This window comes from Lipomyces tetrasporus, assembly GCF_029532465.1.
Source record: "Lipomyces tetrasporus strain NRRL Y-64009 chromosome Unknown POJ06scaffold_5, whole genome shotgun sequence".
Taxonomy (NCBI): Eukaryota; Fungi; Ascomycota; class Lipomycetes; order Lipomycetales; family Lipomycetaceae; genus Lipomyces; species Lipomyces tetrasporus.
The window spans coordinates 709,136-729,904 of record NW_026611600.1 but is presented as its reverse complement, the minus strand read 5'-3'; the positions used below and the strand labels follow the sequence as shown (position 1 = coordinate 729,904).

General features: G+C 48.3%; 7 protein-coding genes and 1 non-coding gene across 8 annotated transcripts; 5 read left to right on the top strand and 3 right to left on the bottom strand.

Moving 5' to 3' along the window:
* Positions 1-232: 232 nt before the first annotated feature.
* Positions 233-1,529, bottom strand: POJ06DRAFT_104526 (uncharacterized protein). The gene has a single exon (XM_056183959.1). The coding sequence runs from the start codon at positions 1,329-1,331 to the stop codon at positions 471-473; it is 861 nt and encodes a 286-aa protein (XP_056043898.1). The 5' UTR covers positions 1,332-1,529; the 3' UTR covers positions 233-470.
* A 218-nt stretch (positions 1,530-1,747) lies between these two features.
* POJ06DRAFT_252727 (Aspartate/ornithine carbamoyltransferase) lies at positions 1,748-3,182 on the top strand. The gene has a single exon (XM_056187560.1). The coding sequence runs from the start codon at positions 1,962-1,964 to the stop codon at positions 2,994-2,996; it is 1,035 nt and encodes a 344-aa protein (XP_056043897.1). The 5' UTR covers positions 1,748-1,961; the 3' UTR covers positions 2,997-3,182.
* POJ06DRAFT_252722 (Met-10+ like-protein-domain-containing protein) lies at positions 3,183-6,931 on the top strand. The gene is made up of 7 exons (XM_056187559.1): positions 3,183-4,107; positions 4,186-4,290; positions 4,357-4,434; positions 4,695-5,107; positions 5,333-5,558; positions 6,008-6,141; positions 6,509-6,931. Exons 1-7 carry the CDS (start codon positions 3,579-3,581, stop codon positions 6,650-6,652), a joined length of 1,629 nt encoding a protein of 542 aa, XP_056043896.1. The 5' UTR covers positions 3,183-3,578; the 3' UTR covers positions 6,653-6,931.
* Positions 6,932-6,936: 5 nt separating this feature from the next.
* Positions 6,937-9,330, top strand: POJ06DRAFT_104473 (uncharacterized protein). The gene is made up of 7 exons (XM_056183958.1): positions 6,937-7,220; positions 7,273-7,368; positions 7,416-7,523; positions 7,576-8,505; positions 8,556-8,822; positions 8,882-9,216; positions 9,276-9,330. The coding sequence occupies exons 1-6, from the start codon at positions 7,035-7,037 to the stop codon at positions 9,131-9,133; spliced, it is 1,839 nt and encodes a 612-aa protein (XP_056043895.1). The 5' UTR covers positions 6,937-7,034; the 3' UTR covers positions 9,134-9,216; positions 9,276-9,330.
* Positions 9,331-10,308: 978 nt separating this feature from the next.
* Positions 10,309-12,377, top strand: POJ06DRAFT_104470 (uncharacterized protein). Its single transcript, XM_056183957.1, has 2 exons — positions 10,309-12,080; positions 12,134-12,377. The coding sequence occupies exons 1-2, from the start codon at positions 10,426-10,428 to the stop codon at positions 12,333-12,335; spliced, it is 1,857 nt and encodes a 618-aa protein (XP_056043894.1). The 5' UTR covers positions 10,309-10,425; the 3' UTR covers positions 12,336-12,377.
* A 1,291-nt stretch (positions 12,378-13,668) lies between these two features.
* POJ06DRAFT_252713 (uncharacterized protein) lies at positions 13,669-13,962 on the bottom strand (the record flags this gene model as incomplete). The annotated part of the gene is made up of 1 exon (XM_056187558.1): positions 13,669-13,962. A coding segment is annotated over exon 1 (259 nt), but the record flags the coding sequence as incomplete, so codon positions are not given.
* A 23-nt stretch (positions 13,963-13,985) lies between these two features.
* On the top strand, positions 13,986-14,075 carry POJ06DRAFT_t48. The gene has a single exon. It is a non-coding gene; the product is annotated as a tRNA-Tyr (tRNA).
* Positions 14,076-15,297: 1,222 nt separating this feature from the next.
* Positions 15,298-19,634, bottom strand: POJ06DRAFT_196550 (uncharacterized protein; the record flags this gene model as incomplete). The annotated part of the gene is made up of 2 exons (XM_056185033.1): positions 15,298-18,021; positions 18,075-19,634. The coding sequence occupies 2 exons, from the start codon at positions 19,632-19,634 to the stop codon at positions 15,298-15,300; spliced, it is 4,284 nt and encodes a 1,427-aa protein (XP_056043892.1).
* Between the last annotated feature and the right edge of the window lie 1,135 nt (positions 19,635-20,769).

The window sequence follows — 20,769 nt, the reverse complement described above, 5'->3', positions numbered from 1 at the left end:
ACGATCCAGACTCATCCTTCGGGCATGGTTGGGTGAACGGGCGCGGAATGTTAGCAACTTCCGACGTGACCTTCAAATGGACAAGGTCCCTTGGACGGACCAGAAGCGAATCAGAATGGGCGACAGCAAGACTGACGATTTGGCTCGGCTCACATGCTACAGCCTCTATGATCCAGTCGAGAGCAGGAAGGTTGACATGAACCGGGTAGGGATTACGGGCAGATGCGCCGACCCGAACCTGGATTCCCTTCTTGTCGGGAGTCTCCGAAAACTTGAACTCGGACACCGAGAACGGAATTGATTCACCAATCGTGGCTAGAATATCATGTCAGCTTTCGAATCACTCGAGTAACATGTAGTAATTCATTGCAACTTCTGAATTCAAGTCAAATATTTATTTCGTTGGTCTTAGTACAATCATGACACCGCTTTAGCCAACGCCTGGCATAATAACATTACAATATCATTTTCTAATACTCTGCAAGTAGATATGGTAGGAGAAGTTGCTCACCTTGTAACTTGACGTCATGCGAAACATGGTGCGTCCCAAGAGGCAGAATGCCGGATCGCAGGGGCAAGTCTGCGTCTCCCCGGAATACTGCATCCTGCAACTTTCCCTGCAAATACTCTTGCACTAATTTCGCAATCTCTTTGGCAGACGCGATATCCTCAACTGTACTGACGAAGTCGATCGGCGTGACGTGGTTGTCTCTAATGTCGACTACGATGTTGGGAACCGAAGCTCGTCCGAAAACATCGACGTTGTCGTTGTCGTCCACGTGTGAGATAAACAAGTATGTGTCCTTGACTTCAGCCTTGCGCATAATGGCAGTAGCGATACGGCCAAAAACCCTTGTCGGCCTATCCTTCACGCGAGATGAATCAAATGACACTTCACCAAGGACATGAGCCTTCAGTCCTTCCGACGATAGATTTTCAACAGCCACGGACGAAATGTTGAGGTTCAGCGCCTGCTTGGCGTATAATTCAGGCGCCTTGACTTCAACGAGATGCGCGGCGAATAGAGAAATAAATAGACATAGTGCCACCAGGGTGCCGATGATCGCCGGCCACTTCAGGCACGACAGAACACGCCGAATGAACGGACGCTTCCGTACGTTCCGCGGATGAAAATATGATTCGTCAAAGTCATCGTCGTAGTATCCGGGGGAATATGGCGTGTGAACAAGGAGTGTAGAGGCATCTGTCGCTTTTGGTGAAGCGTTTGCGTAAGGCGGGGGCGAGTCTCGGGGAATGTCGATTAGCAGTGGCGTCCGGGAGCTGGACGACCAGTCCGCATCGTTGCGGGTCTCAAATGCCGGTTTCGACATTTAGCGTGTGATTCAGCTATGTAGTATACGAGATGCCGTAGTTGGGGATGGCGATATGCGAATATAATGCGAAAATGAAGACGAAAGTTGCCAGTAGGAGGCGTGCGTCACGATCCAACAGTCTAGAAGCCTGTCGTCACCTAGTCGCGTGGTCGCTAGGCAATGCGGAGCTCTTACCCCCATATTAGCAGCCTAAAACTCTTCTCACTGGGTCCTAGTGTTCTGGTGCCTGATATGAAAAGAATCCCTAACCTGTACCAGGTGGTAGAACAAATTTTCTTTATGCGGACAGTATGCGCTAATATTATTTTGTTCACCATTGCAGTTGACGAATCTGGAATAGGGGATTTCGTATGCACAACATCTAAACGTTAAAATTTGTGACGTAGCCTGAGGGTCTGTGACTTGTCCTTCCACATCCGACGAAAAAAAAAAGAGTCAGTTTTCCGGGGAGAGAAGACTCACCCTTTACTACAGTCATTAAATTTATAGCCCTCCAGTACACTCGATTACATCGTTTAGGAATTTCGATCACTTTATCTTCCTGGTCTTCGGCTGTCGTGCATTCTCGTGTTCCCCCTCCAAGCCTCAAGAAGACTGGCTAAATCACAGACTCAATAAACCCACGCAATGGCCAATACACTGAAAGCCTCGATTCGGGGCCTGTCAAGTAATTCCGCCCGATTTTCTACCTCAGCTGTGGCATCTAAGCCCCGGCATCTACTTTCTATCGCCAGTCTAAGTCCGGCGGAGCTGGGCAGCCTAGTCGACAAAGCCGCATCCTACCGACACCTCATCAAGAACGCTTCGCTTTCGACCGAAACCGACCGGTTGCCCCTATTGGGCCACACCGTTGCTCTTTTGTTCTCCAAGCGGAGTACACGAACTCGTGTCTCATCCGAGGTCGCAATTAATTATCTCGGTGGACACCCAATGTTCCTCGGAAAAGACGACATCCAGCTGGGCGTGAATGAGTCGCTTTACGACACGTCTCGCGTGATCTCGTCCATGACGTCCGGTATGGTCGCGCGTGTTGGTCCACATTCGGATATCGTCGGCTTATCTGACGCGTCGTCCGTTCCGGTGATCAACGCGCTGTGCGACACTTATCACCCGCTGCAGGCTATTGCCGATATCCTGACAATCAAGGAATCCTTCAAGAGATTACCAGGTCTGAAACTCGCATGGGTTGGCGACGCGACTAATGTGCTTAATGATCTTGCCACTGCCTGTGCAATGTCGGGAATGAATGTGTCCGTTGCGACGCCGTCCGCGCATCCGGTCAACCAGAGCGTGTTTGCGAATGTGCAGGAGACTGCGAGTACCGCCGGTGTTACGGTCGAGGTCGGCCACGATCCACTCGCCGCTGTGAAGCACGCGGACGTTATTGTGACTGATACTTGGATTTCCATGGGCCAGGAATCAGAGAAGCAGGTGCGACTGCAACAGTTCGCTGGGTTCCAGGTCACTTCTGCGATGGCTAAGAGAGGCGGCGCGAAGGACACCTGGAAGTTTATGCATTGTCTGCCGCGAAAACCGGAGGAGGTCTCGGACGACGTGTTCTACTCAGATCGCTCACTTGTGTTTGATGAGGCTGAGAACCGATTGTATGCTATGCTGGCCGCGCTGGATGGATTTGTTGTAGAAAAAGGAAATTTGGAGTAGGCAGGTATAAAAACATATTTATCAATGCACTGAATTCAGTGTCATTGCCTATGTATAAGAGATGCAGACTTGTTGTAAATGTCTGCCTTGTATTCTAGTACAGTGTGAACTTATTGTGCATAATTCTGAATTCCTACTGTGGTCTAGCACATTACCAGTTCTACCCATGATGGCCGGGCAATCTGTCGGTTATGTCCGGAAATATGTAGAAACTTGTTGGCCGAGATGCTTCACAGCAACGCCTGTCCGACAGCGCATCCACACCTTGATTCAAGACGAAGTCGGTGAAATCAGGTTGCTAGGCACGAATAACGCGTGTAATCGTAAGTCGAGACCGGTTTCTTGCATTATGTCACGGCTGCTGTCAAGGCCCCAAGGGAACTTGGGACATCTCCGACGTCATCGCCGCCCTGCCAAAAAATTTCACTTTCACCGCACAACCTTGGCAGATGCAGCTGCACCTCCTATTAAGCGGCATACGTATACATTAGACGCAATAGGGCCGATATACGACAGATGCTTTTCCGAAAATAGTCCTGGTTATTGTGGAAGAATATACCGTCTAGACTGGGCGACATCTCCATGGGAAGATTGTCTCGCATATCTGTCTTGATACGACCTCGCCGTTATACTGCAACAACAGTGCTGTCTCACCATAAGCTTGGAAGATTGTTAGAAAAAGAAGGATCTACGAGATATCAATATTGTAGACAGCCACGCCAGTGTCAAGCCACGTTAGACCCGCACAGATCTTTTCTTCACCATTCACCCTCGTCATCTAAATCGTTAGCCGGCTCAATCTCACCCGCGGAATATCACTCCAAAATGAGCGACTCATACGACGAAGACAACTTTCACCCTAGTCCACCAGTTCATAGGATCGCGCCCGCTGAAGTGCCCGACGCTCTCGACAAGTCGCAATTCACTGTTCACGTGGAGCTGACAGCTCTCAAAATCGATCAACCGCGAGAGCTGCCGATATATAGGAGGCAATTTAAGAACGACTTGTTATTGCTGCGTTCTGTGTCCAATATTGTGAAGGTGGACAAGGAGGAGGGAACGGACAAGGTGACGGATATTTTATTGGTGCTGCGGCCTGATATTAAGCTTGGTATGATACTGCGTTGAGCGCACCAGGCGTTTGAGGATCTCTATGTGGCTAATATGCGAATGCTATTCGATAAATTAGATCTAAGAGGCATGAGCGAAGAGCTTACGGCGTTTCTGAAAGAGAGACCGGGAGTTGAGGTCCTTCCTTACTCGCTTGAACTTGGCTACGACTTTTGGAGGGCTGGTATGAGAGATATGTAGAGAGGTGGTCATCGGTGGCTGGAAATGCGGACTACTAATGATGTATTAGATGAAATCTTGAGTGGGATTCTTCCCCCTGATCTGTTAGGCGAAATTCCGTCTGGATTTACAATGACAGGCCATATTGGTAAGTTCCCCGATTCTACGACTACACCTGTTTGCAATGACCTCTGCATTCTGCTGTGCGATAAATCATCGACGTTGGCTAGTAGCTAATGCGCGACACTACTCAAATACCCAATTTTATTTTTGTACCAATATAGAAGATGCTGTGAGCCCACTTAAGGAACGCGGGAAGTCGCCAATAATCCCATGCCAAATTTTCTATACCAATGCTTGCTGTATATACAAATTTCCAAATATTCACAGGCTAACAGAACTTTAAAGCACACATGAACCTTCGCGACGAGTATCTGCCGTACAAGCACATCATCGGCCAGCTAATTCTCGACAAGAATCCCAAAGTGCGCACTGTCGTCAATAAGCTTGATTCTATCGATACTGTATTTCGCACGTTTGAAATGGAAGTTCTCGCCGGAGAGCCCGATCTGTACGTCGAACAGCACGAGTCCAATTGCCGCTTCCAATTCGATTTCTCTAAGGTATACTGGAATTCGCGGTTACACACGGAACACGATAGATTGATTTCGACGTTCGAACCTGGCGAGGCGGTTTGCGATGTGTTTGCTGGTGTTGGTCCGTTTGCTGTGCCTGCTGGAAAGAAAAACGTAATTGTTTTAGCGAATGACTTGAACAGACATAGTTACGACAGTTTGGTGCACAACATCAAGCTGAACAAGGTGAGTAAACATACCTGTTTTCTTAATATCGGTCATGCTGCCCGGACTTCGTGTGAGATGGCGGCTTTCCGGATGGTTCCGAGATTGTCACGTTTCCTGCGTTTCCGCTCCTTCCGCTCCTTGGTTATGAACATCTGGAACAGACTCAACCGAATGACTGTGACGACATTGGAAATATCTAACATGATTGCGACTGTATATGATTCTCTAACCGACTGGAAATAGGTTGACAAAACGGTATTCCCGTATAACCTTGATGGCAGGGAATTTATTAGGATCTCGCGACACGAACTAAAGAGACTGGCCGAGACGAAGAAGAAGCTAATTATTCCTGCACGGTCTCGACACGCCAAAGACGAGAGCGGAAAACGCAAAGTTGAAATTATTCAGATTCCAACCCGGTATTCTCACTATGTTATGAACTTGCCGGATTCCGCGATCAGTTTCTTAGGTAAGCGATATTTCTATATCTTTGCTTGCGGTTCTTCGTAATAGCTGGCGCGTGGGGAACGAGTGAGTAGCAGAGCGATAGGCTTGGAGAACAAAAGCTGCGAATTGGCGGCAATGATTGCGTAAGACCGAGCAATGGTATACGTTCGGCGTCGCTCTCGAGAATCCTCTGGCGGTCTGGTTCGCAAAAAAATTGGACGCGGTGGTGAATAGAGAGCAGAGAGAGTGAACTGATGGACGAATATCTGCTGTGAAGTGGCAAAGCTGCCGTTTTGTTTATGGGGAGGGCCGCAGCCAACACAACTTTTCGGGGAAGATGGGAGAGTTGGTTGTGAGACGCTCAGTTGCGGACGAGAACGTGCTCAGGGCGGCGCCGCAGCGACCCGGCTGCACGGTTAACTAATGCTAGCCGCACTGGGAATCACGCGAAATCCTCGCTAACCATACTAGACGCGTTTAGGGGACTCTATGCCGGCGACCACGAACAAGCTGAGCTTCCGTACGTTCATGTCCATTGCTTTCACAAGTCCGATCCGAATGCACCCAAACCGCCTAACGAAGAAGTGCAATCTACGCTGCGACAGGTCAGTAAATTTCTTCTAGTTTGTTTGTGTCTAGCGTCGTGGCTACGGCTGCAAGGGGCCAATGGGGCTAGTCCGGATAGGGCATGGGTGCGGTGCCTGAATAAGTCTACACACCCGTACCCTGCTCCCGGCTGCGTCTAGTTAACTGCCTGGCGAGCAGCTAACAACTGGATTGAACCAGCCTGTTTCGCCTACGTCGCAATGAGTGGGCCGTAAATACAGCTTGTGGTGGGGCGTAACGGTCGACAATGCGATTGTTCGCATGTTGCTTGATACAGGACCCCTGGAAGCTCGTTTTAATTTGCGCATCAGTCCGCGTTGACGCCTCATTGGACATTCGTTTTTGGCTAACTAATTGCTTCTCCAGCGAATCGCATGCGCCCTAGGGTTCGACATCCCTCTTTCTGCGCTCTCTTTCCACTTCGTTAGAGCGGTGGCTCCAACAAAGGGAATGTACTGCGTCACTTTCTTGCTTCCCAAAGAGGTAGCATTTGCCAAGGACGATGCATAGTTGAGAACGGATATCGGATTTGCAGAGAGGATTTCGGTATATAGATAGAATCTGGGGGGTTGTTCGCCAATAAAAGTTGTTTCATTTTTTTAGAAACGATAGCAGGGCGACAGGTACCTTAGTGCAGATCTGTATCCAAAATGGCAGCACTGTAGTGGGCGCAGAATACAACTAACTAAAGAAGCTCCCTACACGAAAACAATAGAGCTCCTTCAAGGGTAAGGGTATATTTCCGCAGCTGATGGCCAGATTAGACTCCATTAAATCGGGCGCGTTGGCAATCCGGCGGCTGGGATTGTTTTGATTTACTACCATCGAGGTCCTTTCATCGCAGTCATCGTTTTCCTCTGCTTCAGAAGCAATTATAGTTGTCACAACATATATGAGAACGTTCGCGACTTCAGATTGCAGTCTCTCTTTTGCGATGGATCACAACAGCCTCAATCGTAGCGAGTTGTCGCCAATTAATAGTGATCTCCCCATTGCAGTTCCTCTCACGGATTCAATGCCAGCGCTTCCTGCGTTGCTTAAGCTGAGCTTAACGTCTTCTCCAGCCTGTTTAGCGCTGGTATGAAGTCTTTGGTCCAATGCGAAGGTACATGCGCTGAAGAAAATTATAGAATCGTGGTGCACTCTATCCCATTCCTACTACATCACTCCCACCCACCTCGTCGTCAGTGATTCTGTCGCATATCGCCGACAGACGCGAAGAGCTCGTACGTGTACATTTTCTTGATTGACGTCCGTCTAACCTGATGTCCAGTTCGCGCACACGAAGGCCGCGATCGCTGCCGCAAGATTACAGTCCTTTAGATCTCCTGATCGAAGGACCATCAGATGCCCGTCTCCGGAGTCGCCGATCCGTTTCCTCGTATGTAGCAGAATGTACATGAACAGCTCGACAATGTTAATTAGGTTCATAGAAGCTCAGCGCGACAGCACTTACCTCGCGGCCCGGCTCAATACCAAAGGGAGAAGCCCCTACCACTGGTTGCAAACCGTTGCAGACGCTGGCACAAGCTCGGCGGAACGTCCAGGCAGCACAGGCATCAAACACATGTTCGACTTTACCCACCAATAACAATCGTGAATTTGCCCCGTCCAGCCATCAAGAAAATGACTCACGGACGCCGACACCTATTGATCTTGCAGGTCCCGGGATCGCCATGATCAGTATTGAGAAATTCAATGCTATTGATTCTACGGCCGACACCGTCGGGGATGGATTTAGAACATCCACGTTCGCTCCGGAAGGAAAGTTCTCCTTGTCCTACGGTCTTGCCAGTAACGTCAATACGTCAATAACCCACAGTACGACCACTGCTGAGAGATGTTTGGTCAAATCGGTCGTTATCGCCGATGGCGAGTCGACTGAGGCCACCACGCTACCCAAGGACACACAAAACTACCGCAACGATGTCGGCACGGACAAAGCGGCTGTGCTAGGGCAGGGATACGCTACTGACGTGGGATGCGTCGACATCGAATCTCACTTACGTTCGAAATTAGTTGGCTGCGCTAGTGTCGGCACAGACAACCGCCAAACTATTTCTATTCCACAGCTTGATTCGAGAGTAGAAATGCCTGACACCAGTATGAACGTAGAGAAGTTAGCTGAGCACTTTCCTGATAGTCAGCAAGCAACTGACACACAGTTTGAGTTCGCAGTCACGTCGTCTGAGGCTAACAAATTAGTGAATCCGGCTGCAGCTAGGTCGCAGTCACAGAATATATTTGGGCAATCTGATCATAAACTCAAGATCGTCGACATTCTACAACTCTTTGCAATCATCCGCGAGGCGCAAAAGCATTCCAAGGTCGCCAAGAGCCGTCGGACAAGAGCCGCCATCATTGTAAGTCTGCTCATCCTACAATGTTTCAGATGGTACTAATATCCTCAAAGAGAGCCGGACGGCGTGGACTGCGTAGGCTGAAGCAGCTATCGCAAGGATCAATTGGTACCAGGCTTGACAAGATCAAGGACGAATTCGATACAGAAGTCGCGAATGCCAATCGGATGCCCAAGATCGTCTTGAAAAGAGAGGCTGCAGAATTACTCTTTAGATTTATAAGGGCCGACTTGACCCCTTCAAAGCTTATTCCATTTGCTGGGACACTTAAGTGGATTGCTAGTCTCTCGCCAACCACAGCGAAGAGATCTTCATATTTCGTGAGTGACCTGTAAACTCACTTATTCCCGGGACTGTATCTAACTGAGGCTTTATCTAGGGATATGCAAAGTCGGGAGTCCAGGCTGTGATCAACGTGCTATCGCCAACACGACGCAGACAGTTGCTTGGTAGACAGGCACCTCACGCTCGCCTCGCATCACCCAGCGATCCGTTTGCTAGTTGTTCGACAAAGAATGCTGCGTATTCGGATCTCGCGGACTATCTCCTTGCTTACAACCGCGTTCAGGAGGTAACAAAACTTGATCGCAGTGTACTATTATTATTAGGCGTTGACTCGCACAGGAGTTGAAACGCCGGCAGGCGCTAACACCGCCATTGAGAACTGTCCGACCGACACCGACACCACTAAATCCTGTGATGAAAGGCGAAGATGTGAGAGTCCCAGTGTAGGGACTTGGCAGGAAGTTTATTGGCTAACTGTTGTTACGCAGGACTTTGCAGAATCGCCACCATGGCTCGGCTTAGATCCTGCACCAGTTCCTACCAATCAGCTGTGTGATCTTCCGGACTCCATGCCAATACTCGGATCACAGCCAGAGATGCCGACCAGCGCGCCGGTTCGGTTATTGTCCTCACCAGAGCAAGAAGAGCCGTTCTCTTCGATGTCCTTCTCCGCTGATTCACATGATTTATGCTTCAGCACCTTGGACCGACGTCAGGAAGTCCTTGATTCCGCTCTTTTCATACAGCCACGACAACAAGGGGTTCCTTCGGGTAGTCACGACGACGTTTCGGCAGTTACAGATGAAATATTCTCACCTTCGCCATTATCAGAACTGGAGTTGCGACAGGAGATGCGAGTCCTCCCAATGAGGTCCTTCCAACCGGAGTCGTTCTCGATTCGTCCCTCACTACCTATGACGAACCAGGTTAGTGCAACTTGATAGTATATCTTCAATGGAGCTAACTTGTTTCCACATGAAAGGTGCAACAATACACTTCCCGACGCCCGCAGTCACAAACAGAAGTCTTGGACGAGGCAACTTGGCAGCCGGTTGATATGGAGTTGCTCCCAGAATCCCAAGCCGACCTCGTTCATGGTCCATCCGGACCAGTTGACTCCAAGACCGCGGTTGAGATCCACGCTGAGCCAAAGATGCGCAACTTTGACATGGAGATCGCTGCGGCTAAACTGAGGATGGCATGTATATTCCGTTGATTTAGACATTTAGAAGCTTGCTAACAAGCCGCAAGGTGGAAATTTTCAGTCGTGCAAAGAAGACATTCGTACGAGTGGAATCGAAGCCTGAGCTTACTGGCATCAACGCCGTGACGCCGATTGGTGCTGTCACGTCTTCCATCAAGTATCTCGTTATGAATACTACAAATGTCGCGATGGCGAGGCATAATTGGGTTTGTATTGCTTTGATACCCAAATTTAATGAAGGGATTTGTAACTGGCGGCTTAGGATCTCGCAGTTCTTACTGCACGCATGTGTATGCTGTCGACCCGCCCGACAACTTGGTCGGCTGTCGCGAGAGAAACTCAACTTAGAAACTTGGTTCGCAGTTTAGTAAAATGTTGTTATCAGCGCTAACGTAAGGTTACAGGTTATTGACGTCTCAAAATTGAGATCAGGCATGAATGGGCGAAGGCAATTCGAGACTGCACCGTGTCGATTACAGACATCGCGAGACGGCATTTACCCACCATGCAACGAGGAGGAAAGTCTGTCTTTTAGATCAATCCTGAGCAATATCAGGCCAGCTCGGCCGCCTACAAACGCTATACCAGTTCTGCATCAACTACTCACTGGATACCAGGAACATCAACAGGATTCTGAGAACACCATTGAATCTAGTGAAGACGATGAGGATACCATTATAGAACTGTCTAGCAGTGCAATTGACGAAGAAGGAGAAGATTCAGTAGATACGGAATTATCTGAACATTTCGCCGACAAGCCTATTCAAATCATCAACCAGGACGAGAAGACTGAAAGTCTGTCAACGAGTCATGAAATTATTTGGCTCACTGTTAATGGACACGGCCATGGAGACTCTGATGCTAGTGGTCCTGACGACACGGAAGAATATTGTCATCAAGATATACTTGGCACAAAGGACATTCACGATGTACTGATCTCAACTGCTCAAGACGAGCAAGACATATTTGGTGGTTCTTCGTCTGGCCATCTTTCATCCTATGGGAGTGTCACAATCTCAGATTCCGGCGTTCAACAGGCAGGAGTGCTCAGTTGCGGCCAGCCACACATGACTTCCCAGCTGGGTTTAAAAGCTGAGCGTCAGGTCTCCACCAAAACCGATGAAGACGAGATAGACAAACGCAGTCAACCTTATAGTCAAGTCAGTGATAGCTCACCAGCTCCAGACGCTGGGGATATTGAGTACATTGCGGATGATAAGAGTATAGAGCATGTTTCGTCATCGTTCCTAGATGCTGAAGATCGCGGTGAACTGGACCATGCCGATGGCCAAGACAGCGGGAAGGCAGACAACCCTATGGATGATGCTTCGTTAAATGAAAATCACGTATTGAACTGTTCGTTAGGTTCATTCTGTGATATGATGTTTGATGCCGATCGAACACATGTTGATGAGTTGAGTGATAAGGAGAGTACCCCATTGCTTGTGATTCCGGAGGTGCCTACGCGGATGGCTGCATCAGGTGAAATTGTTAATAAAAGCCTTCCGGATTTTCCTGTAACGCATGTACCGGCCGTGTCAACGGCCAATGTCACAACCGAGCCGAACGACGACCTCGCCCAGCGCCGCGAACGCGAACCTGAGTGTGAGCTGGAGCAAACGCCTCTGCCTCGCGCTCCAAGATTGGCTATTCAGATCACACACAATAGCGGCGACAGGACAATAGTGCGATATCTTGAATTGCCTGCTGGTACTGCGGTCTTAGACTGCACTCCTGCTACCGACGACCAGTTGCAGAATGTCGAGGTCGTGTTCTGCGGAAGTGTGTTGCCACTTGTCGCGCAATATCAAATGAGTTCAGTGCAGATTGGTCGCGTGGACACTGGTACTGTTCTAGCAAATATCGGTACGCAAACAAATGACGACCAAGTTTTGGCGCCAAAAAAAGAGGACGCCAATGGCTGGACGGGGACTCTTCCCATCGAGGACTTCGCGACGAAAAATTCGTCGCAGTTTTCGTCGCAGTCAACCGAGGGTAAACAGACAGCGTGGCGACCTCATTCGATCGTTGGCGTCCTACTTGTTGTGACTCTGTTGATCGCTATGTTCGGTGTTTGCGGCTGGATTTCGTATGTTGCTACCCCACTTCATTATTCTCTTCGTTGATACTGACTTTCCTAAGTTACAATTTCTTATCACTGATGGCTGAAGTCTGGGAATTCCTTGATAGGGGTATGTGGTATTACCTTAACCCGCGAGAACGAGTCCAGTTACTGGACGAGATCTATATAAAGAAAGCAAGAACTTTTTATTTGATGGCACGATTTGTTGTCGCCAATATGAAAGCGTATTTTGGCCCGCGGCCACGTGCAATTGTTACGTAAGTGATCGATTGCTTACTGTGGATGGAAGAGACTAGTTGCATTTTGTAGAGTTGGAGTTCTGGATAGGGAGTGTAACGATATCGTCAGCATATCATGGTGGCGTTTGAATTTATAGTTCTGGATACTGTTACGTTTTTGATCGATTTGTTTGATTGTTTGTTATATCCTGTTGTAATCGGCGTTAGAGACTGTTTCCAAGGTTCTATGATAATAGCTACTTTCCTATTTCCTTTCCTGTGAGCAAGCCTGCTTCTCCTTTCTCTGAGTTGCATAGATTTTTTCGAGTTTCGTACAAGTTTGGGAACTGCCTCGGAACGCCCCCATTCTCTGACGTCAGTCACTGCCGAGCCGCACCTAGGGCAGGTTGGTTGCTTAGCCATTGGGTGAGCCACTAGCTTAGAGATCCCTAATCCGAAGACTTCTCAGGTGGGCCCAAACCCTCGACCACCTTAACTCGCGCAGACAATTCACGTATTTTGCTCTTCGACGTCTTCGTGCCGGGTTAGACGGCTAGTTAGTCAGGAATCGGATCAGGATTAGAGGAGGGTAACTTGTGAGTACGCGGGGCCTACCGCTAGAGATGGGTAAACTAAGTCGACTTGGGTCGACTTAACTAAATTTTGAGTTAACTCGGTTGACGCGACAAATCTACAGGGTACTTTACAGACCGAGCAGGTTCCAGCACAGGCACACGAGCATGATTCTCGTATTTATCACACGCCAAATTTAAAATCTTGAGTTACGTTAAGTCGACTTAACTCCGACTTACTCAAAGTTGCAAGTTGAGTTAAGTTTGGTAGCCGAACCCAAGGAGAAGTGAAGTTTAGTTCAAGTTAAGTCGACTTAACTTGACTTCAACTTAAAGTTACCCATCTCTACCTACCGCAGCTTGCACATCATTTTGATTATTTTTTTTGGTTGAAAAGCCAGTGTATTTTACAAGCTATTTACAGGCATGTCCTGGCGAAAAACAAAGGAACGAAAGGAAAACGAAACGGATAAATATACAAAAAAGGGAAAACGAAACGGAAAACGAAGAAAGGATGGAAAAAACGCAAAATGGAAACCAAAGGCAACAACACCAGCTGCCTGCCAGGGTCCGTAGGCAAGGACACCAAACCAGCCAGCCCGCCAGCCGAGAGGGCCATCCACGTCCGGAGCGAGGACGGACAAGTAAAGAGAGAGATGGGGGCAAGCGACCCGGGAGACAAACCGGGCAAGTTAGCACCCAGCGCGAGTGATGTAGGAGCGAAGGGCTAACTGGGTGATCAAACCAGAGACCTCAACGTAGGTGGACCCTTGGGGGACAAAGCCAGAGGATCTACGGCGCTGTCCGCTCAGACTAGGCAGGGGAGCCAAGGAAGGTAGCAGAGCGGGAAGGGTGACCCAGCCGACAACCAGTGAAGCCAACTGAGCAAAAGACAAAGCGAACAAAACGCGAAAGACGGAAGCACGATAACAAATTCAAAAAAGACAAAGAAACGGAACCACGACCACAAAAAAGAGAAGAAACCCGACCACAAAAAGAAGCAGCAAACCACGTCCGGATTAACAGACAAAACCATTACAAATATGGCGTAATCGCAGTGAAAAATTGGCATTTTTTTGGTTTAAAGATCAAATTTCAGGTTACGCATTGCAAGTAACTGGCTCCGGATGGCCAAGCTGGTAAGGCGTCAGGCTGTAATGGATTTCCTGAAGATTACCTGAAAATCGCGTGTTCGAGTCACGCTCCGGAGAAACTTTTTTGTTCATTTGAGTGAATGAACTTTTCTTATCTCAGCTCAGGAAAGTTTTATCTCAGCTCAGGAAAGTTAAGTCAAGTTCTTCTTTTGGATGTAAATGGCTTTTTTTATTGTTATAGACAATGGCCCCAAAACCAAAGAAACAACAAGGGGTTTGGTGGAGAAGCACCTTGTCTATTATATGGGTCGCATGGAGTTAGTTTCCGAATTAATTAGGATCATGTCAGGAGTGAATACCAGGGGCTATGAAATCAATTCTCAATCGCAGCTTTAGACAAAACCATACATCCATTTCATTCGACTAACAAAACTATGCACAAACACTAATATGGATAGGATATACCTTTCACGACCGTTATGAACATTCAGTATCTACCCGTCGTGAAAAGCATTACACAAACACAAAATCGCATAACAAAGTAACACTTGTATACATACAAATGAGAAATAACGATTCAAACACCTTCATCATTGTTAATAGTGCTTTGCTTCGATTAAGAAACACACCGGTGGTCTCATATACACCCAACGATAACAACAATACTCGAACCTTCTATAACAAAAATGTCAAGCAGTCGGTCTAGACGCGTAAAACATATTAATATGTGAACATATGAACGAATAAACTGAGAGAACGAAAACAAATCAATATGCATGCGAAACATAACCGGCCCAAACTTTTCTTATTTCACAAATGACATTGCCGCCCCTGCGCACCAAATCTGACAGCGTATATACAAACGTCCGCTGACATATCATATTCGCACCAAGTTAAACATAATTATTCGCCTGCACAGGCGTTGGTGACTGGAAATGATTGTGTCCACTATCGCTACCGTCTTTTGACGTCAGGGACGAAAGGCTGTGGTTATCGTTATCAGGTTCAGGCGATGTGATAGGCACGCGGTCTTCTTCGATGTCATACGTCGACGACGAGGCAACGGAGTACTTTTTGGGTGTGAATCCTACATGATCAAACGCACATTAGCACCGTGAATGAAGACAAAAGAACAGCTATCACGCAAAGAATCAAAGTAGAAAAAGTATGCAGGGCACAAATCCAAGGGTTAAAGAGTAACCGCCTCGGCGCCGACGCAAGAAATAAACATACAGAGCGCAAAATGTGGAGGGGCCAGTCAAACATGAAGAATAGCGTCAAAATGAGCAAGACGATTGATCTTTTCATTTCTGCCTCTTCCGCTGCCTTGTACTAAAACTTAAATAAAATGCTGCTTGCCGTTGCTAGATATGATGCCATCCGAGTTGGCGGTCACACTGTCCGATCCATTAGATTCAGACACGGTTGGCACATTTTTCTCCTTGGTCAACGATGCACTTATTGATGTCACTCCGACCTGGTCAGGCTCCACGTCGTTAAGGTACGCCAATTCGCCCAGACGAATCTTTTCGCGGATAATGTCGATATCCATCGGCCGAAAACATTTCTGTGCAGCCTTAGCCATGAATCGGGGCAGAAGACACGCGGTCGTGGTGACTAGCAAGCAAGCCCAGAATATCAGACTACCGTAGACTTGACTTGCCGCACCAAAGAACGCTTCCGAGTACAATGTGACCGTGTACACTCCTGTCCAAAAGAATAAGAGCAAAATTGAAATTAGCACGAAGAGGCAGAAGAGCCAGTCCCATCGGTACTGATTTAGCAGCACGTAGACATTGGCAACGATAATAGCTGCGGTCGCGACGAATACACCCATTGATTCTCGCTGATTAATTTGCAGACCAGAGGGCGTCACAAAACCACCAGTGTAGAAAATCAAGTACGTAAAGTAGAAACAGATGACAGACTGGTAGAGTCCATCCCCCATATAGATCCAAAACTTCCTCTGAGACCATTCTAGCCGGAGAATACCACGCTGATAGAGTTCAGGAACGGCAAGCGAGACCTTGTCGTCAACATCCTGGTCAAGGATACCCATGAGAATAACTGGCAATGACGTGAAAGCCAGATTATAGAGCAAGATATATGTGTAATCGAACAAGTACGAGCCATCGAAATTGTTGTAAATCTGATACCAAAACAGCGAGAACGTGAACACAATATTCTTATAGAAGAAATTGGCAATCATCTCAGCGAGACGTCGATACGACCACCGTCCGTGTACTAGCAGTAATCGGCTCAAAAACCTAAATTGACCGATGGCATAATCTGAGGACATGGCAGCTTGGCGGCCTTCTTCACCAGCAATGCCGACACCGACATCAGCAGCCTGGATCATAGCAACATCGTTCGCACCATCGCCAATGGCAAGAGTCATGACATCAAGACCATTCTTGACCATCTTAACGACAGCAGCTTTCTGGGCTGGACTCACACGGCAGCAGAGGACGGACTTGCACTGTTTACACAACAAGAGGAATCGCATCTTGAGGGATTCGTCCAATACCAACTTGAGGGCCTCACCGTCAATTATCAATGCATGTGTCGGCTCTGGAGGCGAATGGTCATTCTTGGCGGCCTCTAGCTCCTCAACTGTCCCTTTCAACTCAAAGTACTGGTCCATGTATTCCATAATCTTCTGTTCGGCCTCTTGCAGTCCACCTTCCGCAGACACTCGAAACACAATAAGCTCCATCTCATTGTTCAAAATGTTGCAAGAAAAGCCAATATTGATAGCAGTCTCTACACGGTCGCCAGTAAGGACCCACAGCTTGATGCCAGCCTGCCCTAATAGTGAAATTGCATCAGGAACACCATCCTGCAATCTGTCCTCAATAGCGGTACCTCCCAATAATGTCAACTCGCGTTCGATCCTATCCGCCGCGATTTCCATTTTCTCTTCGCGATTAACAAGTGCGGCAGCGGCTTCATCGTACTCTTTGCTCCACAATTTGTATTCTTCCTCTGTCAGTACTCTCTGTGCAATGCACAGTGTTCGAAGTCCCTCATTGGCGAATACCTCGAGATGCTGAGCAGTGGATTCTTTTAAATCGTCCTGACCGTCCATTCGGAGGCGAGAATAAATAACGGAATCCGCACCCTTGCAAAACAGGACAATTCGATTGTCTTCCGGCATTCTGACAATAGCACTCATACGCTTTCTCGTTGAATTGAACTCGAGTGTGGTGAGAACTGGGTACTCTTGAACATGGCCCTGTACGTCGAGAATAACACCGCGCTGAGTACGATCCACCAACGTGAACCCAACATCGCGGGCAGTGCCGACGAGAGCAGCTTCGTCTGGCGACTGCGCCTTGAACTCTAACACTGGTGGGTCTTCAGAAACACGCTCGGTTAAAACGGAATGACAAAGTGCTAGAGCCATCATGAAATTGTGGGTAGCCTGTGCCTGCGCCTGTCCAGATGCACCCTTCAGATCAGCGATATACTGAGGCGCGACAAAAGTCATCTTGTCGGGATTGAGGTAGGGATTTTTGTAGATCATCTGAAGATCCTGAAGCATCGCCTCTCTCGAAATAGCAATTTGGCGTAATGCTTTTGCACCTTCTAACTCAGCATTGAGACCTTGTCGCTTTTGAATACCGGCCATGGCCTCGGTATACGCTTCACCATACGAAACGCCATTGACAGTGACTTTCTTCAGTTCCATAACGTTCTGAGTCAATGTGCCTGTCTTATCCGAGAAGACATACTCAATCTGTCCGAGATCATCCGAAATATTCCACGATTTTGGGGTGCAAGGATAATCAATCGGCTCGTAGTACATATATGTATCAGACCAGATAAAGAACGCCTGGATGGTCTTGATGATTTCAATGGAGATGTACAGTGCGATAGGCACAAGCGATTGGAAGAGAATGACGCCTGTCCAGAAGGTGACTAGACCATCAACAGAGGGTCTCCCGCCAATTGAGCCGAACTCAAACCATTGAATTGAGTTGTCGGTCTTGGACCAACTGACACCTTCAATGATACCGGACACGAAACAGAGGCTGAAGAGAAGGACGAAGTTATAGAGAACCTAATACCGTGAGAATAGAGTAAAATAATACATCATAAGCCAAATACACATACGTTGATGTTCTGTTCTCGTGTAATTCGACTTCGCTTACTCGGAGTTTCTCCAGCATTAAGCATGATCTTGGTCTCCTCGCCAGTGAACATCACGATGCCAATAACCCACTGTGTGTTTCTGAGCGTACATCCTCGAAGTAGGAGATTATTGATCGTGATAGGCTCAGCCATCTCCTGAGGTGGTGCAGTAAGGTCGGCAGGATTGCGTTGGGACCATCGCAAAACCCCTGAGTATGCGTACAAGTTCGGATGCGGAGCTTCAGACTCAATGATAAACGAAGCGCGCTCGCAGTCGCGCGAATGCTTAATGTGAGCACCACATCTCACTGCCTGACGGACTTTGAGATTGGTCTCACCATCCAAATTCTTGGTTTCCACGTAGCACGCGCCATCCGAATCCGAAGTCGACAGAATGACAACGTCAGCGGGAATCTCATCGTCGTTGCGAATGCGCACAAAATCGCCAACGCGAACATTCTTCCAGAAACTACGCTTGAATCGCGCTGTTCCGGGGATATCCTTGTTGTAGTCCATGACATTGCCATGTGTGAGGTCAATTGATGGTTGGCGGTACTCTGGGATCGTTGTTATATCGTTACCAAACGGATTCTCGTAGCCGGAAGCAACATCGTGCGAGCGACGAATCTCGTGCATCTGAAATGACTCGGAAATGCGATGGTCGGTGTATTCAGACTGAATTGTTGCCAGAGTCATCGTGCGACCAATGTCAGTGTCAGAAAACTGGTCCTCGTCCGCTGCTTCATTCTCATGCCGTCTTCGATCTTTGGCGTCCATTTCACTACGTCTCTTCTTCCCGCTGAAGCTGCGTTTCAAGAACCTCAATATGCGAATAGAGACTCGCGTGGACGCTTTCTTGAATTTACGCCAAGGAGAGACATTGTCCTCAGATACATTGGGATTGAGCCAATGCGCCAGAACTTGGGTGGGCGAATTATTCAACTCGAGATCGAGGAGAGTACGCCGGTAGTCCTCAATTGCATCCTTGATAGCCGTGATAGTGACGATGAAAGTAATAGGAACAGCATCAAGACCCGGGTTGGTCTGACCAAAGATGGGGAAGATGCCCAAAATAACAATGAACAAGAAGTAAATATTAGCAACATTGTGGAATTGAAGGAAAAGATTCTTCGGCACAAATGACAGGGGTGTATATTTTGCAGAACGAGTCTTGTTGCGTGGATACTGCGTTAGCGGCTGGCCGTTCTCGTCGAGGTCCGTTGGTGGAAGCGGCAGGTTAACATAGACCCGACGATGCGGTAGCGATGAGGCGGCGACTTCGCCATCGTCACCCTTGCTTTCGCCAGAAAACGCGATTTCGTTCGCGATACGTTCGGTAGCGGTAGAATGCCGTCTCAATCTTGCACCTATGGACAATCTGTGAAGGCGCGAACTCCTACGAGGGCGTCCGTTAGGATGGCGTGTGGATGCCCATCGGAGACGCCTGTGACGGAGGTCGTCCTGGTTGGACTCTGACTCTGGGACGGCCGGGACGTCCGGATTCTCGGTGGCGCCCTCTACGACGTCCGGATCGGCGGCCATAGCTGGAGGTGGAGAGTAGGACGAGACGACACGACTGAAATTTTGTGGGTGATGCAATGACTGGATAGCGGCCCTGAGAAAGAGGGAGTCGGTGAAGTATGTCGGCGTCGTTGAGGCTGCGCAAACCCGGGCGCAGTGCTGACGGGAGCACCCAAAGCGGCAGCGGCAGCGGCTTAGTTCGGCTGGCGGCTGCGACGCCTCTTCTGACGCACCGCGCTCATCAGCCCGTTATCGTTTCTAAGTATTCGAGTGAACTTTTTTGATCTATAGTTCTACATACGTAAAAGCAATTTGTACAAAATATTCTATTCACAAGTCACACTGCTCAGTAGACTATTGCTACCCAGGTTTACAGCCTCATGATGAAACAACCAATTCGCCACCAGTAGAACATATTTGTCCCAACCGCGCCTGGAACTCATTTTCGTACAAGTACTTTGCACTTTGCCAAAAGAATGCAGACTGCTGCTACTTTACATATGCCTAGCACACTGCGACTTGCCCTCCGTGCGGGCGCGAGTGGATAGCAACCGCTGGCCCGGGTAACTCCCTTGAGTAGGTTAACCTCTGGCCCTAATATCTTGAGTAGCGAAAACTGTGGTATGCCTGTTTCGTGCTGAAGACGGCAGACATATCATGTTCTTTGAATTGTAAGAAAGCCTAATGACAAATGCCCGAGATCAAGAACTCCAATACCAGTCAACAATGCGGCGGACGCGCAAGCACTGCAAAATCGGGTTACATACAGCGGTCACAGTGTAACTAACAATAGTTATCTAAATAAGCTTACATAAATTGAACCGTTCTAGGGTAGTTTCGCAACGCTTTCGTTGACGCATTCTAAATTAAGAAACCACACAAGAATGTTTCAAACCTAACCCGATGACCCAACAGTCCAGTAAATATAGGCTGGCCAGAGGTGACACCAGACCCTTGCCATAAATTTACAGTGCGAGACAGCGTGACGCAAGCACCAAGCTCGGTTATGGTGCCTGACTTCCTCGCTTAATTTAGCTGCGAGCTGATAAGTCAATCCCACGGATGCCTACCCAGCTGTGCTTCACTGTCGCGCCTCAGCAAACCAGCTAACAGATGTCAGCACTGCATCTTCCCTCACGGACGTATGCCTCTCCGG

Excerpts from the sequence above, each read along its gene's own strand:
- POJ06DRAFT_252727 (XM_056187560.1), top strand. The coding sequence starts at position 1,962 with ATGGCCAATACACTGAAAGCCTCGATTCGGGGCCTGTCAAGTAATTCC.
- POJ06DRAFT_252722 (XM_056187559.1), top strand. The coding sequence starts at position 3,579 with ATGGGAAGATTGTCTCGCATATCTGTCTTGATACGACCTCGCCGTTAT. Across the intron at positions 4,435-4,694 it reads TACAATGACAGGCCATATTG|CACACATGAACCTTCGCGAC; the intron begins GTAAGTTCCCCG and ends AGAACTTTAAAG. Across the intron at positions 5,559-6,007 it reads TTCCGCGATCAGTTTCTTAG|ACGCGTTTAGGGGACTCTAT; the intron begins GTAAGCGATATT and ends TAACCATACTAG.
- POJ06DRAFT_104473 (XM_056183958.1), top strand. The coding sequence starts at position 7,035 with ATGAGAACGTTCGCGACTTCAGATTGCAGTCTCTCTTTTGCGATGGAT. Across the intron at positions 7,221-7,272 it reads CTCCAGCCTGTTTAGCGCTG|AATCGTGGTGCACTCTATCC; the intron begins GTATGAAGTCTT and ends AGAAAATTATAG. Across the intron at positions 8,823-8,881 it reads CGAAGAGATCTTCATATTTC|GGATATGCAAAGTCGGGAGT; the intron begins GTGAGTGACCTG and ends GGCTTTATCTAG.
- POJ06DRAFT_104526 (XM_056183959.1), bottom strand. The coding sequence starts at position 1,331 with ATGTCGAAACCGGCATTTGAGACCCGCAACGATGCGGACTGGTCGTCC.
- POJ06DRAFT_104470 (XM_056183957.1), top strand. The coding sequence starts at position 10,426 with ATGAATGGGCGAAGGCAATTCGAGACTGCACCGTGTCGATTACAGACA. Across the intron at positions 12,081-12,133 it reads GGTGTTTGCGGCTGGATTTC|TTACAATTTCTTATCACTGA; the intron begins GTATGTTGCTAC and ends GACTTTCCTAAG.